This window comes from Atta colombica, unplaced genomic scaffold (assembly GCF_001594045.1).
Source record: "Atta colombica isolate Treedump-2 unplaced genomic scaffold, Acol1.0 scaffold116, whole genome shotgun sequence".
Taxonomy (NCBI): domain Eukaryota; kingdom Metazoa; phylum Arthropoda; class Insecta; order Hymenoptera; family Formicidae; genus Atta; species Atta colombica.
In genome coordinates, this window is record NW_017259202.1 from 265,604 (window position 1) to 279,144 (window position 13,541).

At 28.8% G+C, this 13,541-nt stretch overlaps 3 protein-coding genes across 5 annotated transcripts in view; 1 reads left to right on the forward strand and 2 right to left on the reverse strand.

Moving 5' to 3' along the window:
- Positions 1–6,727, reverse strand: part of LOC108694117 — a 16,476-nt gene extending 9,749 nt beyond the window's left edge. The window contains 13 exon segments of the mRNA XM_018203407.1: positions 896–1,034; positions 1,105–1,212; positions 1,276–1,565; positions 1,744–2,129; positions 2,311–2,509; positions 2,693–2,746; positions 2,817–2,973; positions 3,873–4,066; positions 5,270–5,499; positions 5,587–5,734; positions 6,360–6,475; positions 6,632–6,686; positions 6,689–6,727. Coding sequence (XP_018058896.1) covers positions 896–1,034; positions 1,105–1,212; positions 1,276–1,565; positions 1,744–2,129; positions 2,311–2,509; positions 2,693–2,746; positions 2,817–2,973; positions 3,873–4,066; positions 5,270–5,499; positions 5,587–5,734; positions 6,360–6,475; positions 6,632–6,686; positions 6,689–6,727 — 2,115 coding nt within the window.
- A 1,091-nt stretch (positions 6,728–7,818) lies between these two features.
- Positions 7,819–10,733, forward strand: LOC108694145 (protein odr-4 homolog). Of its 2 annotated transcripts, none has more exons than XM_018203448.1 (9): positions 7,819–7,919; positions 8,001–8,124; positions 8,373–8,552; positions 9,203–9,408; positions 9,479–9,650; positions 9,715–9,897; positions 9,994–10,207; positions 10,291–10,473; positions 10,553–10,733. In XM_018203448.1, the coding sequence occupies exons 2-9, from the start codon at positions 8,029–8,031 to the stop codon at positions 10,711–10,713; spliced, it is 1,395 nt and encodes a 464-aa protein (XP_018058937.1). In that variant the 5' UTR covers positions 7,819–7,919; positions 8,001–8,028; the 3' UTR covers positions 10,714–10,733. The 2 variants fall into 2 exon arrangements, with proteins under 2 accessions (XP_018058937.1, XP_018058938.1); XM_018203449.1 differs by having other exon boundaries at positions 8,009–8,124.
- A 1,699-nt stretch (positions 10,734–12,432) lies between these two features.
- The window catches only part of LOC108694132 (palmitoyltransferase ZDHHC18-like), a 6,792-nt gene continuing 5,683 nt past the window's right edge, over positions 12,433–13,541 (reverse strand). For both annotated transcript variants that reach the window (XM_018203431.1, XM_018203432.1), the window contains exon 9: positions 12,433–12,904. In XM_018203431.1, coding sequence (XP_018058920.1) covers positions 12,600–12,904 — 305 coding nt within the window. In that variant the 3' untranslated portion in view covers positions 12,433–12,599. The remainder of the gene's footprint in view (positions 12,905–13,541) is intronic.

Sequence of the window (13,541 nt, forward strand, 5' to 3'; positions counted from 1 at the left end):
ACATAAATGTATAAAATTTAGTTAAAACTTGAACTAATCGCACAGTGATTATACAAAAAAATCGCATTTAACGATCAATTTATAAATAATTAATCCTGAGAATATGATCGTCTGTACATCAATATACTGAAGAAGAAATCAAATAAACAGCAAATATAAATCATTGTTTATATTTGCTGCATATATTAATCTTGTCATGTCGGAGGACATTTGTAGACTACACTTACACGGCACACTTAATCTGATTTAATAACATTCGATGAATGGCGATGAAATTAGCCAACCAGTCAGTCGCGATATTCCATTCTTCATAGAAAAAAAACTATGATTGGCTAGTTTCATAACATGAATATTATTAAATCTGATTAAAAACTGTGTGAATGTAACCATATTTATCAAAATTGTATATCGTCTTATACAATTTTTATACATATAATTTGAGGTAGTATCTTTGATATTATAATAAAGGACTCCGCATTAATCATATAAAAAATTAGGCTCCAGTGAAATGAATTACTTTTCGAGAATTATTTTACGAGATACTTTATACATAAAATAACTAATAACATGATGAATAAAAGATATAGATACAGATAGGCTCAACAAATGGATAATTTTTGAGTTATGTATCAAAGATGCTTTGTGAGCAAGTATGTATCTGTGATACATCATGACTCAAAAACTATCCATTATTGAGCTTTTGATATATTTTTATTATATTACAAGTTACATTATATGTGAAAACTCATTTCACCGAGACTTAATTTTTCATATGATTAATGAGTTCTTTTGTGCATGTGTAATTACATTTTGCGTTAAAAAAACGAATAAGATTTCGTTGTGTTGGATAGTCGGATTTGGGATAAAGCTGGAAGCTTAAAATAATTTATGGTTATTTCATATTGTTCATTTCACCCTTATAGATTTCAGACGATGCCGCGTTTGAAACTTGTAAAGTTGGTATATCGAAAATACGATGAAACTCTTCTTGTATCTTTATTTTATCTTTAGAAATTTCTGATTTCATCATCGACCTGAAAATATTCTCAGATTGCCAATTATCTTACAGAATACTGATTGTGATTTTTAATGTGATATACTTACAAATCCGAACACAATTGCACGAGATGCTGCGGCATGTAATATCGCGCATGAGGAGAGAGATCTAAGAATGGATCATTCACATTTGCTGTGCTTTCTAATCCTTCAAATCTACAACATCACGAATAGTTGAACATACAATTTGGAAATCACAAAAATAATTATGGAATTTACCTTACGACAAAATGTCTGCGGTACTGACGCGCGATTTCGTTTACTTTGCTTTTTGCTACTTCAAGCACAGCTCGAAATGATATATCGCGGAAATCGTGTATTTCATAGTATTTCCTGAGTTTATCTAAGCTTGATTCGTTATCTCTCGCATTTGATATAATGATACTTCTCGTAAATGGTGTATCTATCCAAATGACGCGGCAGCCATTATCAAATAATTTAATAAACCATGAAACAGTACCAACTCTAGCCACTTCGTTCCATACAGTTCCATTATGCCAGTCGTGCACCTTTAAGAATAATAATCGTAAAAAGAATATATTTAAGTATATCACTTCGTATCATAGCGTAAATTAATAATGTGTATCAAATGCGAAAACTAATAATTAATAATTTTATAAATTGTGATAAATGATGTGTTATGTAAAATATATTATCTACTGTTATTACTGCAAAACTTAAACTTACAGAACAAGAGCACATTTTGGTGAGTGTTTCACGAAAATCTTTCATCAACGTCATAAAAGATGTCGAATGGTTGGTGTAAAGAAGAACAATATCATCGCACGAAGAATTACTATGATCGATTGTCTTCTCAATGACATTGTCAACAATATCGAAATCGATGGATTTGGGACAATCAGAATCATCGTGCTGTGGATTTATATACAAATTGATTTCTTCCCTTCGAATACACGAGTAATGCCAGAAACATAATATTCCAATTACTGCTGATACAATTAACACAATAGCAATAATTGGCAACAATAGGTACCAACTTGTACTCAGCAGCATATCTGATTTCATTTGTCTCGATACGACCATGTCCTGTAGCTCGTAAAATTTTGTGCAACCTAAAAGTATCATTTGTAAAACTATTCTGTATATCTAAATGAAAAATCCGTTTGTAAAATATTTACATGCAAAATTTAAACTACTTCCTAATATGTCAATCGATAAAATACATCAATTAGAAAAGCCGCCATTTTTGTTATCTATTAACTCTATTTTGAAATATTACATGTCCATACTTACGTTGTACCCATAAACATGGCACTTCATGTAATATTCCATCTTCTCTATAATATCTGAAACATTCTGGCTTCCATATAGTATCTGACTGACATCGAGTATCACCCAGGAGATATCGAAAACAATGACCTTCAGTTTGCGTTTCTATTTGAAAGTTACAACGTACTCTTTTTATATATTTTCCATTTGCCGTTGACTTTTCCTATTTGAAAGTTCTTTTTAATTTACATATATATTTACATACTGCACACACACACACACACACACACACACACACACACACACACACACACACACACACACACAAAATATAGATAAGAGATTAATATATTTTGATGGCTTAAAAATAATATATAATTCTGATGTGATTAAGAAAAATATTTACCAATTTTACACTACAATGTTGATCCTTTAGTTCGTATGGAACACGAACTACGTTCTAAAAATAAAAATTTAAAAAATGTCAGCTGCTTAAAAAAAAGAACTGTATTTTGATAATTAAATATTACCAGTCTTCTTATTGTCCATGAGTATAATATCGGTTCTCCTTGCCAAATACATTTTTGTTGTAAATCTTTATTCCGCGGTGATATCAATCCCAGACGAAGGATGTCTCCCGTATTTGCTGGTAGAAAAATATCTAATGTGAAATTTTTTACAACTTGTCTGTAAATATAGATATACAATAGTTAATTAATTTTGTTAAAAATGGAGATAAGGAAATATTACTCCAATGACCTTGATATTGACATATTATGTTATAAAGGTCATAATCTTGAATTTTAACTATCGATGCTTTAACCATCAAACCATGCTCGTTAAAAAATTATTAACAAAGTTTTTATAAGTTTTTATAAATGAGACTAATTTTGACAATTTTTGTAATGACTTTCCACACGAAGCATCCATCCCTTTCCCATACATCTTTCCTCTACCTGGAGACCCCATTCCATTTTCCAGGTAAAGCCAAGTTCATCCCACACCCTTTCCCCTGTTTGAAGTTTTTTAGATCGTTCATTAGGTTCATTAAGTCGTAAGAAAGGGTATGGGTTCGCTTCGTGTGAAGTCAGTCCACTTTTCAATGCGAAACAAGACAATCCCCGTGTATAGTGATGGTCATGAAAATAGAGCTATCAATATAAAAATTAATAATAATAATATTTATTTTATCGGTCTGCTTTCACTTATCGGTAATGTTATTTATTACAAAGTCAAGTGAAAACAGACGAGTAAAAAGCTGTTTTATTATTTTTTATATAGATGATTCTATTTTCATGACTATCATTGTATATTTTATAAAATATATTATAAATATTTGCCGAAATTTTAATTTTGTTAACGATCGATGGTTAAAACTTCTTCAAAGTCATTCAGAGTTATGAACTAATATATGTCAAGATCATTGAGAGAAGATTCCTTCATCTTCATTTTTACCTCAATTTTTTTTACATCAAATCATTTCTAAATGTTTTTTTTTTTTATGAAAAATTAGAAAGCTAAAATATTTTGATAAAATATATATCAATAAAGAAGTGTGTAATAGAAAAATTTATTATTAGACATACTTTTTCTCAGAATCAGATTGCCTCGTATTTATATCTTTATATTTACAAATGACTTGTGGTTCTTGAACTTCCATTCGTTGATAAGTAGTGTTCAAAAATATAGACTGTCCTGTTATATATTTCCGATTATTTATGCGATACCGCAGTGCATAGCATCCTGTAAAGATATATCTAAACCATAGCCAGATATTATCCTGAAAAATAAATTTAATAATGTAATTTTTAACATTTTTTAAATATTTTTTTCATAATAGTATGAATAGTAGTACAATATAAACTTTTTGCTGATATAGTTCATTTACCTTAAACATAAATAATATTTGATAAATTAAATTTTTGTTAGGTACAGAGTATATACTTGCTCTAATCAGATACTGATGAGATTTTAAAATCTATAAATAATTTATTACGAAAAATATTGCTTCAGCAATAGAATATCCTAGCTGAATCTGGAACTCCCAACTTTCTGGAATGGGTCATACCTCATACTATAGTTTGACTACAGAGATTATAACATTTGCAATAACCTATAATTAATAAGTGAAACGTTGTTTCAAGAAGACGTGTGATAAAGTTATTGTTGAAGTTTAACTCTAATAACGTGTGATAAAATTATTGTTAAAGTTTAACTCTAATAACTATTTATAAATACACAATAATAATTAATAAGGAGCTTATATAAGCCAGCACTGGGTGTCAATGTGGAAAACGTTGTTCAAAACTTTAATTTAATAATAAAACATAATAAATATTTGTTAAACGTTTCGACTTTATATTAGATCATCTTCAATAACATTATTGTTTCACAAGTATACAAGAATTTTTTTTAAATTTTTATATAGTCCAGTATAATAAAAAAATGTTGTGGACCTCAATGTCTCAATTTGTGAATTGTGATTGAAAATTTCATATTGCTGATAGAAGAATATATACATATTAGATATGTCATGATATAACTAGGACACAATATATAATTTATGTTTTGTATCACTATTACATTGTTTAACATATATCACTCTGAAACATACATTTTCTAGTTATTGGTTATTGTGACAAACATTGCTGAATTCTCAGATCTAATGATAAAAGAACGCTACTCTCACAGAATGCAAGAGATTCAGCTGAAGTAATATTTTTCACAAACAATAAATTATTCACAAATTTAAGATTTTCTTTTACATTCGATTATAAATATTATTATGAAAAGATGCTCTTTAACATAAAAAAAAAAGTTTAAACTGCTGCTTGTATAATTTAATTAATTTAATAAGTAATATTATAATTCTGGTTCTGTTCGTGAACATGTTTCAAGGCTGAAAAAGGTTTTGGCACACAATATGCAGAATCAGAATGTATACATAACCATTTCATCATATCAAATTAGTATTATTTGTTACCTTATATAACTGGACTGTTGATTTAGCATTGCTTACAAATGCCGATTGATTAATGTTCTTAAAAAAACATATACTTCTGTCCACAGTATGTATGTTTGATTTAATATCAACTACTTTATCAAAGTCATAATCCATACATTCTTCTTGATTCTTGATGAAAGGATCAACTAATAAAGCTACTTCATACTTGCATTCACTTTTAGGAGGTGCAAATTGAACCTTTAAAGAATCTTAGATAAAAGATAAAAATATAATTAATGGATATAATTAGATCCAATCACTCTAGAAAGAAATTATTGTATTTCAAAATGACATACAATGTGTATCTCCTTCTTCTAAGACATCCCAAAATACATCGTAGCTCTCATTATAAGGAACTTCTTTAGCAGTACAATAATTAAGATACATGGAATTGTATTCAATTGTGTCATTTTTATCCTTAGGCTGTTTTTCTTTAAATTTGTACTGAAAAACAAAATAAGATACAAAGTATACATTATTAATATACAGTGTGTATGTGTGTGCGTGTGTATATGTGTATATAAAACTTTCAAAACATATTATGTAAAGCCCAATCTAGAATTGCGTAAACGTAGTTGTAAATGGTTGTAAAATTTTAATTTGTCATTTCAAGTTGTAAAGGATTGTAAGATTCAACTTTATCTTTCATGACTGTACAACATAAGATTGAACCAATCAGTGCTGTCATGTATCTATTTGTTGTCCAGAAAGTTCGTGCCGACTAACTTATATATTTAATAAATGTATACTAAAATTTAAATTTTCTACGTTTCCTTCAACATCGGCAATATCCCAATACATCGTTATTGTCTCGATGTACAGAAAGAATTGGGAAGTGTCCTTTTCATCTTTTATTGAGTTCATTTTATGATATATTATTTAACGTTATTATATTGACATTTATTATATTACGATGGAACAAAGTATTGTGAGCAATTCAATTTAAAGATTCATTGAATCTTTACTCGACTGTAGATTAATATGTAGATTTTATATAACATTTATTGCTACTACTACTCTCATAATCTTACATCTACGTTTAAGCAATTGTAGATCGGGCTTAACTCACATTGCACAGATCTTCCGAAAATCCATCTGTCTGCATACTCAGAATAAGTAAAAGAAGAGAAACACTGTACATTATCCTTTCTTGATACATAAAAATATTCCCTGCTTTTTGAAATGCTGCAAGCAAAATCGTACTATGGTTAGCGAGCAGTGTTTCAGCTATGTACTTACAAATATTATCCGATCCTTATTTAAAATAAATTTCCTTTATATATATATTTATCTATAGCAAACGAAGTAAGACGCAGACTACGTTTGCGTTTCATTTATCACCTTTTTCCTGACCTTTATCATGTTTATAGGACCATGGTATGTACATAGAAAAACTTAAGTAATAACAATGAAGATCAGTGTTGCCAAGCTTTGCATTATTATGCCCATTTCCACCAATCAACTTTCGTCTCGGTTCAACTTACTCTTCGTCTTTTTCTAGAAGTCGATTTTTGTATCTTCAGAGTGAAAATTACAAAAGTGAGCAAATTTACTAGATGTTGACCAATGAAATTATTAGTATTCTAGTAAATTCGCTCACTTTTGTAATTTTCATCTTTCAAATCTCATCTTTCAAAATACAGAATCGATCCCCTGATCTTTAGAAATTAGAAAAAGACGAAGAGTAAGTTAAACCGAGATTAAAGTTAATCTACATTAGTGGAAATGGGCATTAAAGAATTAAAATTTGGATTTGTATAGATATAATTTTAAATAAATATGTACCGTTAGTGAATAAAACGATATTGAATATTGTCAAGGAGATGCTGGAGCCGCCCTTGTATTATCGATAAAACTAGCATTTTTAACGGTTTTTGTTTCTGTCGAATTTATTCATAGAGTGGTTTCACAGAATAAAAATTCCTTTTCCACGGTTAAAATGTATGTACATGTTAATGTACATGCTGAGAAAAAAATAAAAAATTACAGATTTCTTTATTCCCATTTTATCTTCAGTGTTGAGATAAAAATGGATAAAGAAATCTATAATTTTTTATTTTTTCCAGCTTTAAACACAAAATACATCAATGACAAGTACATTAACATAAGTAAGTAACATTAAGTAATAAATGTACATTTTAATCGAGGAAAAGGAATTTTTATTCTGTGAAACCACTACGAAGAAATTCAACAGGAACAAAAACGTCAAAAACACTAGTTTAAGCGTGTTCTGTGTTACTTCAATCCTCAATGAACACAAAGATAAAATGATCGTGCGTATCATGAGTATCATGCGTAAAACGGAATAAACTTCTAGATAAAAGTTAGCGCAAAAATCTTCCATTTTTGAGATGTAATAACCATATACAAAAAAGTTACTATTAATACTAAGCGTTTATTGGACTACAGTCACTAGATGTTAGTAACATATATTTCTACTTTTTGCCACTATATGTTAGTACATTTTATAGTTTCATTGTGGTAATACTGACTATAAATGCGTTAAAAACTTGTCAAGAAAAGAGATATCGCGGCGTGTCACGGTGTCACCGGTGTGCGCTGTGATCACTGCGATCAGCAGTGTCGTGTGGTCGTGTCGGTCGTGTTCTGTGAATAGCGTAATAATCATGTAACTTTTTCTTTAGTTTACACACATACAAAAAATTTTCACCGCGCGCGAATTGTTATAGTTTATACAGATTTATGTAAGAATTTCAGGAGGATAGTACACGGAAAAAATGGGACGAACAGTTTATGTTGAAGAACATCTTCGCACATATTTAACATCATTAGCGAAACCAGATGGATACGTGATAGGATTGATTTTAGGACAGGTTTGATTTTCTTTTGCTTCTCTGTGTCGATCGCACATTACTCTCTCATTTTTAACATGCGATAAGTCAAGTGAAATTCACGCAATTTTTATATTAGCATACAAAACTCAAGCAATGATTCTTACATATTTATGTTTTTTCTTCAATCATTGAGTCTGAGAGCAAAGAAATTTGATTCTACAGATGTATGGTATTAAATTTTATGATAAGTTGTATATATTGTTTCACTGTCTTATTTGATATTACAGAGTGCTGGGCAAAAGGACTATATTGTGCATTTAGCGAAAACACCACCTCCTCTCACTAAAAATGTCGTGGAAGAAACATTAATTAGTTCTACAGTGTCTACAGAACAGGATGTAGCAAATGTATATATCAAATCTGTTAAAGATATACCTATGAGTTGGGTTGCTGATCATGCTAAACATGTATGTTGTAATCTTTTTTATATAGGATAGAGCACAACTTTTTTGTCTATTTTTCATGATTCTTAATGTTTATGTTTCTGAACAGTGCACGTTGATTATTTAAAGAAGCAATCATGATTGTATAATGTAATTATAAGCATGTCACTATAAAGAGATTATTGTAGTAAATTTTTATATTACTTTAAAATTGAAACTGACAGAATAGCCCCTCTCTATGCTAATTATGAAATAAGATTTAATTATTTATTTTTATTGAATTAGAAACGAATAAATTGTTCATTTAGCAAAAACTATTAAACGAGAGAGAGAGAGAGAGAGAGAGAGAGAGAGAGAGAGAGAGAGAAAATGCTTACAATTAATATTTCAAATCAAATAAAAACCAATACAATTTTTGTCAATAATATTTTGATATTTTTTTACAAATATAGTTATAATATTTAATAATGTGCAATTATATGAGTATTTTATATTAAGTAACTACAAATATATCTAAATATGTAAACAAGTATTTGAAGAATAAAGAATTGTCAATGTGTTTGTGTATGTGTGTGCGTGCGCGCGCGCGCGCGCGTGTGTGTGTGGTATTTAATCTATCTATTGTATTTATTATATAAAAAATGATTAGATGTTGAGTTTTGTTTTATTTACAGGTTACAAGAATGTTACCTGGTGGAATGTGGGTTCTTGGTGTATTTATTGTTGGACCTGAGGATATTTTAGATAATACTAGTAATGTACAAAAACTTAAATCAGTTCTTGGTGCAATTCACAAAACTTTGTCATGGAATAATAAGTACCTCTGTGGAAATAATCAGGATGAAAAGCTGATATTAAGTTTTAACAGTATTGCACAAAAGTATGCTGACTCCTTCAAGGAGATTTAAAAATTTTACATTGTATTTTCATTGTTTTAATTTTACCTTTAGATATATTTGCAAGTCTATAGATATTGCTAAAGATAGTATGTTAAAACCAGCCGATTGGAAATTCCAAGAAAAAGCAACCAAGTGGCATCAACTTGAAACTCTAGTTGATTTTGACAGATTGTATCTTATTGCTGTAGACAAGGATCCTGAAACTCTCAAAAAACAATTACAGGTATTAATGAACGAAATACTTAATTATTTTTACAATACCACATTAAAAGCATTAAATGTTACAGAATATTTTGACAAACATAGCAGATTTAATCGAGTCTTCACTTATTGTTATTGAGGGAGAAGTCAGATCTCCGGATGACACATTGGAAACACTTGGCAAGAGGAAGAAGAGTAGCAATAAAGAATGTAAAAATAAGACAGACGATAGTAATAATTCACTTCAAGTTAGCCTATATATTCCTTGCGTTAGTATGAATACAATTTTATTAAAGTTTACAAAAATAAATATTTTTTTAAATATTCTTTTAAGAAGTTAAATTAAATAAAATTAATTTTGTTAGTCACAAGATAATAGTAATATGAACGTAAGAACAACATCGTGCAGCGCATCAATACGACTAATTGGACAATTAGTCAGTAGGACGTTTGTACATCAGAGAGCCAGTATTGCAGAGGCCAATACAGCAGTAAAAGAAGATATAGTGAGATCTCTCGCAAGTAGATTAGAAATGCATTGGGATAGTTTAATAGAGGAAGAAAATGGTTCTCCCGAAGGTAAATCACGAATGAAAGATATGCAATATATTATAGTAGAATTTGATACTCTTATATTCTGCATCTTTGCAACTTCTTTTCAGAGAATATCACATTGCATGAACCACCGAGACGGGTGTTAATAGCATTACCAGATAATAAAGTTACGTTATCGGATTATTTGTTTCCTGGCGAAGGGCCGCAAGAAGCGTTATTGTCATTGCAGGAACTTTTAGATCTCAACGTACAAGAAAGTCAGGTTCAAAAAGAGGTCGAATTACAAGCTGGTGAGTAGAAAAATGTTAAGTATTACAATAACAACAAGTCACATATATTATTCGATTGTAACCGAATATGTTAATGCAGATCCTATAGAATTCTACTGTCAAAGCAATGTCAATACTAAACCGTTGGATAATAATGCTGATACAATTGGAAATTATCAAATGACCACATATCTTACTGGCTTAAGTGTTGCATTTGTTATATTGTTGGTAGCTGTTCTCGTTCACCAATTCATGATTTAATAATATACATTTTATTCTATACACGGTACATATGAAATAGCGGTTTATTTATATGTTATGTATACTATACAGTATTTATTTTAAAGTATATATATTTTAAAATCGTAAAAATGTAAATATCGTTGCAAAAAATTTAAATTTAATATACACATTTTAAAATTAGCGTATAATAAAATTTCTTTAACCTAATATCATGTTCTTATGAGATAGGATTCTGCTAATTATTTAAATAATTTTACATAAATTTATAAAAATATGACAAAGTTTAAACGTGAAATAAGAATATACAGCTCGCTCATACATACATCTTTCTCTCACATGCATTATTCATTTTTATTAATATATTTACAGGAAAATAAAATATTACAATATATTTCTAACTTGCTTTATATTATATATGCATTTTATTATAACATCTACATAATATATACATATACCGTATCATACACATGTATTTTTATATACAAAAGAATAATAGTAATCTTAGAATTTTTAATGTCCTTATATCTTTAGTATGACTCTTCTCACATCGCATGATAATGCCAAATTATAGGTAATAATATGCAATTTTATTACAAAATTCGTTAATAAATTAGGCAGTGATAATTCTAATGTTTAAATGCTTGCTATCAACTGCAACTTTAATAAATCTTGTTTGTATATTCTGTTTGTAAAATTCTCTATGCTAATGTGTATGAAAATTTTATTTACAAAACTTTTTACACTGTACACGACAAATTCCTTCAAAAAGACAATATCTCTAAGAACGCTGGGGAAACGTAATAAAAAAATATCGTAGCTTTTTTAAAATTTTTACGCTTTTCCGGCAATAAATGTTCTTTACTCATGTTGAAAGTAACATTTCTCTTTTTTTTCTTTCACCTTTATACTGTTCAGACATTTTTACTTTATTCTCTGTCGTAGTGTAACTTTGATTTTTTTTCTTCATTGAATGAAAGCACGAATAGGTGCCAGAAATATGATTTATTACACAACCTAGCTATATCGACTTTTTATATTTATGTAGTAAAATCATTAATTTTCATGTATTGTATATATACATATGAAATAATGCAAAATGTATATATTTCTAATAATTAAAGATGCCATACATTGAAAAAATAAATTTTTTTATATGTGACACAACTTATACATATAAATTTACATAAACGAAATTAAGTAGCTTATATGACTTTCCTTTACATTACTAATAATTTCTTCTTTCGAGCAACTGTTTTTTTATATCTTAGAATCGCGAAGATACCTTATAGAATTGTGAATAATTTAATGTAAACAATAAATTAATTAATATATTAATAATACTTTCCAAAATTTTTTCTAAAAATTTCTATAGGCAGCTTCTACGTTTAATGACAATTCCACATTCAACGCAGAAATATGTATTTGCAAAAATGGGATATATCATCAAAACTCTTTCTAGCATATGCTTATTAGTATAGTTCAATATGATTGTGATATAATAAATAGCAGTCATAAGTCGAAATTATGATTTAAATACATTATTGAAACTTAATTATGCAATTAATTATACAAATTTAATTATTAAAATAATTATATTTGTACTTTAATCATAGCATGTGAATTCCGGCCTATTTTGTTTGTGATTTAATTTACTAATTTTTAAAATTTCACGAAATTACTTTTTCTGCCTTCAAAAAAAAAAACATAAAACAGTGTAAAAATTACTATTTCTTGCAATTAATGATAATTGACGGCTATATTTGCATTTAATTATCATATCATGTATGAATGCTTCTCGATGAAGATATAAACAAATTGCATTCCTTGTTTTAAAACACAATATTAAAATTGCACTATCCATTAAACAGAAATCAAGTATTCTTAATCTCTACGAGTTTTAATTTTTATATTACACCCATTTTTATAAGACCTGACTGACTTCCTCTACCGATGCTTGCATCTTCCAACGAATCCAAGTCTAAGGCGGACTCTATCATAGTCGTGTCCTGTAATAATCTAAGTCTAGACGCAGATAAAGGAGTTGTTACAGTTACTGTTGGTATGGAAGATGTATCCAGAGCGGAAGAGACCACGACACTCTGACGAGAAGGCAGCGGAGCGATTTCATCGATATCAATTGGTGCTATATTGAGAGACGCTAGCGGTATTTCGTTGGTAACAAGTTGACTTATACTGTTCGTGGTACTACCTAAAAACAAAATTTGTAATGCCAGAGATAAGTTATCTTATTTTGGTGTTATTGACATTTATACAACAATTTATACAAAAAAAAGTGCACATACAGCATTAAAATATAAATAATTGCTATTAAACCGTGAAGGGAAACAAGCTGTTATAAAACTTCTTTAATATAGATAGGAAAGAAAAAAAATTATATCGTACAATTATTATCAGAAAGGTGCAGAGCGTTGGCCTTGTGTTCTCTTACACACAATGTATCAGCGATGCAAGCTCCTAACATAATCAATTACTCATTTGATAATGCACTAATTCTCAGTACACATTCTTACATTCCGTAAAATTAACATCTTACATTAGACATAGCACTGCAAAAATGTTTCATTTTTTTTTTACACTGCTTCCATTTATGCGTGAAGACAAAAAAAAAAGTATATCAAATAAACACACTCGTCACATTCTTTGGTATTACAAAATATCTTACCGAATTTTGTAAATTTGTAAAGAGAGCATATGCACATCGAAAAATTAAATGTTATTATATTGAATTACAACTTTTCTTTTAAATAAAAACAAAAACTTATAATACATTTTCGCGTATACGTTTATAGCTAATTTACAGATTATATAAAATTTTATCTTCCCTA

Bases quoted from the DNA above. Each gene is read 5' to 3' on its own strand.
- LOC108694145 (XM_018203448.1), top strand. From the start codon at position 8,029: ATGGGACGAACAGTTTATGTTGAAGAACATCTTCGCACATATTTAACA. The intron at 9,898-9,993 runs GTTAGTATGAAT...TAATTTTGTTAG, and splicing joins TTAGCCTATATATTCCTTGC to TCACAAGATAATAGTAATAT. The intron at 10,474-10,552 runs GTGAGTAGAAAA...ATGTTAATGCAG, and splicing joins AGAGGTCGAATTACAAGCTG to ATCCTATAGAATTCTACTGT.